Source organism: Octodon degus, unplaced genomic scaffold, assembly GCF_000260255.1.
Source record: "Octodon degus isolate 3935 unplaced genomic scaffold, OctDeg1.0 scaffold00090, whole genome shotgun sequence".
In the NCBI taxonomy this organism is placed as follows: Eukaryota; Metazoa; Chordata; class Mammalia; order Rodentia; family Octodontidae; genus Octodon; species Octodon degus.
In genome coordinates this window covers 9,275,466-9,279,674 of record NW_004524666.1, presented here as the reverse complement: position 1 = coordinate 9,279,674, position 4,209 = coordinate 9,275,466, and the positions used below count along the sequence as shown (strand labels likewise).

General features: G+C 34.2%; 1 protein-coding gene across 3 annotated transcripts in view; it reads left to right on the top strand.

Annotated features, from left to right (window-relative positions):
* The window catches only part of Wasf1 (WAS protein family member 1), a 103,505-nt gene that overhangs the window by 63,545 nt on the left and 35,751 nt on the right, over positions 1–4,209 (top strand). For 2 of the 3 annotated variants that reach the window (XM_004637490.1, XM_023722320.1), the window contains exon 2: positions 3,569–3,729. In XM_004637490.1, coding sequence (XP_004637547.1) covers positions 3,597–3,729 — 133 coding nt within the window. In that variant the 5' untranslated portion in view covers positions 3,569–3,596. Of the gene's footprint in view, positions 1–2,809; positions 2,895–3,568; positions 3,730–4,209 lie in introns of those variants that run through there. The other variant, XM_023722319.1, reaches the window with a different exon arrangement.

Below are 4,209 nucleotides of genomic sequence, written 5' to 3'. Positions count from 1 at the left end.
ACAGTACCTCATGTGACAGGCATCTTGGTGGTTTCCAAGATTTGGCTGTCACAAATTGTGCTGCTATAAACATAGGTACACATATATCACTATGATACGACATTTTTAGTTCCTCCAGGAAGATTCCCAGTAGGGAGATAGCTGGCTTGAATGGGATTTCCAGTCCTAGTTTCTTAAGGAGTCTCCACATTGATTTCCATAATGGTTGCACCAGTCTATATTCTTACCAGCCGTGGAGAAGGGTTCCCTTTTCCCCACAGCCTCTCCACCATTTGTTGTTGGTTGATTTATGATAGCCATTCTTTCTGGGGTGAGATGGTATCTCAGTGTTGTTTTAAATTGCATTTCACGGATGGCTAGCTATGTGGAACATTTTTTTCATATATTTATTCACTTGTTTAATTTAATCCTCTGAGAAGTGTGTGTTCATCTCGGATGCCCATTTCTGGATTGGGTCTTTAAGTTTAGGGGCCCTAATGTTTTTTAGTCCTTTATCAATTCTAGAGAACAGACCTTTGTGTGAATGCTTATTAGTTAGGATTTTTTCCAAATTTGTGGGTTGTCTTTTCACTTTGTTGGTAATTTCTTTTGATGTGCAAAAACTTCTCAATAAGAGGTGGTTGCAGTTGTTAATTCTTTCAGGTATTACCCATGTGATTTGATTTTTGTTCATGACCTCTTTGCCTACCCCTATGTCTTCAAGAGTTCCTCTTACTTTCTCTTCCAGGAGATTTAGTGTCTCTGCTTTAATGTTTAGATCCTTAATCCATTTTGACTTTAGCTTAGTCCATGGTGATAGACTTGGTTCAAGTTTTAGTTTTCGGCATGTAGAGAGCCAGTTTTTCCAGCACCATTTGTTAAAGAGGCTATCTTTCTTCCAGTAAGCGTGTTTGGCCCTTTTGTTGAAGATCAGGTGTCTGAGTGTGTTTGGAGAGGCCTCTGCATCTTCTAATCTATTCCATTGATCCTTGGGTCTATTTTATTGCCAATACCATGCTGATTTTATCATGGTAGCTTTGTGGTATAATTTCAAGTCAGGAATTGTAATGCCTCTTGCCTTGTTTTTGTTGACCAGGATTACCTTTACTATTCTAGGTCTTTTCTGGTTCCAAATAAATTTTAGGAATGATTTCTCTAGGTCTGGGAAATATGTTGGTGGTATTTTGATAGGGATTGCATTAAATCTGTGTAACAATTTTGGGAGTATGGCCATCTTCACAATGTTGGTTCTTCCTATCCAGGAGCAGGAAATATCTTTCCATTTTCTGAAATCCTCTATGATCTCTTTTTTTAGAGTACTATAATTTTCCTTGAAAAGATCTTTGACTTCTTTAGTTAGATTAATTCCAAAGTATTTCATTTTCTATGGTGCTATTGTAAAAGGTGTTTCTCTAATTTCCCTCTCAGTGTGTTCTTATCTGTGTAGAGGAATGCTATTGAGTTTTGGGTATTGACTTTGCAACCTGCTATGCTACTGAATTTGTGTATCAATTCTAGTAGCTTCTTGCTGGAGTTGCTTGGGTCTTCTAAGTGAAGTATCATGTCATCTGCAAATAATGATAATTTAACTTCTCTTTACCTATTGTTATTCCTTTTATTTCTCCCTCTTGTCTAATGGCTTTAGCTAATGATTCCAGAACTATATTGAATAGGAGGAGTAATAGAGGACATCCTTGTCTCATACCAGATCTGAGAGTAAAAGATTTCAGTTTTTCCCCATTTAGAATTATATTGGCCATTGGGTTGTCATAAATGGCTTTTATCAAATTGAAGTAGAGGCCTTTTATTCCAATTTTCTGTAGGACTTTGAAAAATGAATGAGTGTTGGACTTTGTCAAACGCCTTTTCTGCATCAGTTGAGATGATCATGTGATTTTTGGATGGGTCTTTAATTTTGTTATTGTTTAGTTCTTTGTATATCCTAGTTTGCTGAGTAGTAGCTGGCAAAAATTCAAAGAACTTTTAAATTTGATTTATTATAATTTAAAACATTAGAAACATTAAGAATTAGTATTTTAGTGGGTTTTTTGTTTTTTTTTGTTTTGTTTTGTTTTGGTTTTTTTTTGGCAGAACTGGGGATTGAACTGAGGCCCTTGCACTTAGCAGGCAAGCGCTTATTCTACTGAGCTATCTCCCCAGCCCCGGTATTTTAGTTTTTAAAAAGAAAAAACTTACCAAGAGCACTTTGGGCAGTTCTTCCCTCTTGGATAACTTACAATAGCCCATCTACCACAGCAAGTGTCTTGTTCCTGTTTGGCAGATTATCACACTCTTTTCTACTACGTTTGGATCTAATTTCGATATTGTTATCTCTTGCACTTCGGTGTAGTGAAATAACTCTAAGGGTTGCTTTAATGTGAAGTTTTGCTACTGTTATTTTTTCTTACAATCATATTCCTCATTTATGACTGTAAATTTGCCTTCATTAAGTTCCTCTGGCTGTGTAGGCAGGGTCTTTAAAATAGTGGCAGGGTAGTACTAAGATCTCTCCAGTCGGCCGGGGAGATAGCTCAGTTGAGTAAGTGCTTGCCTGGCAAATACAAGGTCCTGAGTTTGATCCCTGGTACAAAAAAAAAAAAGCAGTTAAAAAATTAGAAACAACACACAATTTCACTAAATAAAATGATAGAAATTAAAAAAAAAAAAATCTCTCCAGTCACTTATTTTTTCTGTCATTCATTTATGTTAAATTTAAATTTCATTTCCAGGGTTACCATTTTTTGGTTCTTTGTTACTCTTTTTGTTCAACAATGTCTTTTTTGTCTATCCATTTTTTAAATGTTCATGTTGGTTTGGCACTGGGAGGAAAGAAGACTAGATAGCTATGGACCTAGCTATCTGGCTGAATAACAAATGCAGTGTGCCACATTACCCACTGATTTTGAAATACCATGGTAAGTATCTCACATTGACAGTGATTTGTGGGGTAAACTATTAGCAATGAAAGCAATGAAGTTTGTTCATGCACTTAATACACTTTGATAATTGAAATTTGAGCCTGTAGTCAAGGTACTGGTGTTTAAAACTTCTGAAATTTATGTACACAAGAAGCAATAAAGTGAAGATAGTCTGTAATTTAAAAAGTTTAGCTTTTAAATCAAGTGTAGATTTAATAGATTTGATGAGAATTCAGGTGCCAGAATGCTTTAATCTTTGATTTTTTAATTGTTGAACACTATATATTTTGTATGGAAATGTAAATTTGATACTATCCTAGTTTATTAATCCCTTTGTATACTGTACTTACTTTCTTAGATCTTATAGCTGCTCTCGAGAACAAAATCCCTACATGTAGTAAACAAAAACAAAAGCTTTTAGGAAAATAGTGATGGTAATTATGAATTTACAGTGTAGCTGCTGACATTAAAACTCAGTTTCAAAAAATTTTATGTAATATTGATATTTTTATAATTTAAAATGAAATAAACCTAAGTCAGTTTTGACTTTTAGTCAGATAATTCTGTTTTCATTGTCTTCATACAAGCATAAAACTTTATTCTTAAATGTAATTAGAACCTGACTGCTGGTTGACATTGAATGTTAATTTATTTTTTTTGATTTCCCGTAGGTGAACTGGCACAGGAATTGTTCTCAAGATGCCATTAGTGAAAAGAAATATTGATCCTAGGCACTTGTGCCACACAGCATTGCCTAGAGGCATTAAGAATGAACTGGAATGTGTGACCAATATTTCCTTGGCAAATATCATTAGACAGCTAAGTAGCCTAAGTAAGTATCTTTCTGTCAAAATTAAAAAAGAGTATTTTCCTTTAGAATATTAAGAAGAAATGTTTGTAATTAATTGTGGATGGATGTTTGTTATAAAGAACATTAAATCCTGAAAATGATTACATTTTAAGTAAAATTAATGAGTTTTTAGGCAGGGTCTTCATCCCTAGAATTCCTTCCCCAAGAAAAAGGAGTAGAGATCAAATCTTTAGGAATAGAAACACATGTTGGATGAGTAGTAGTGAGGTTTTTGATTTTACATGTGATTCAGTCTATGAAAGATAGGATCAGAGTTGTACTTTTGCCTAATTGTAGTCTCTAGTTCCCATTTTTAGAAGCTTTAATTATTTATGTTGTGGGACCTTAGTAGCTCTCTATATTTTGTTATCAAAGATCCAGAGTGAGAGTATGAGGTCATCACTAGACAGGATTAGGTTACTCAAGGTGTTTTTTTTTTTTTTTTTTTTTTTTTTTTTTTTT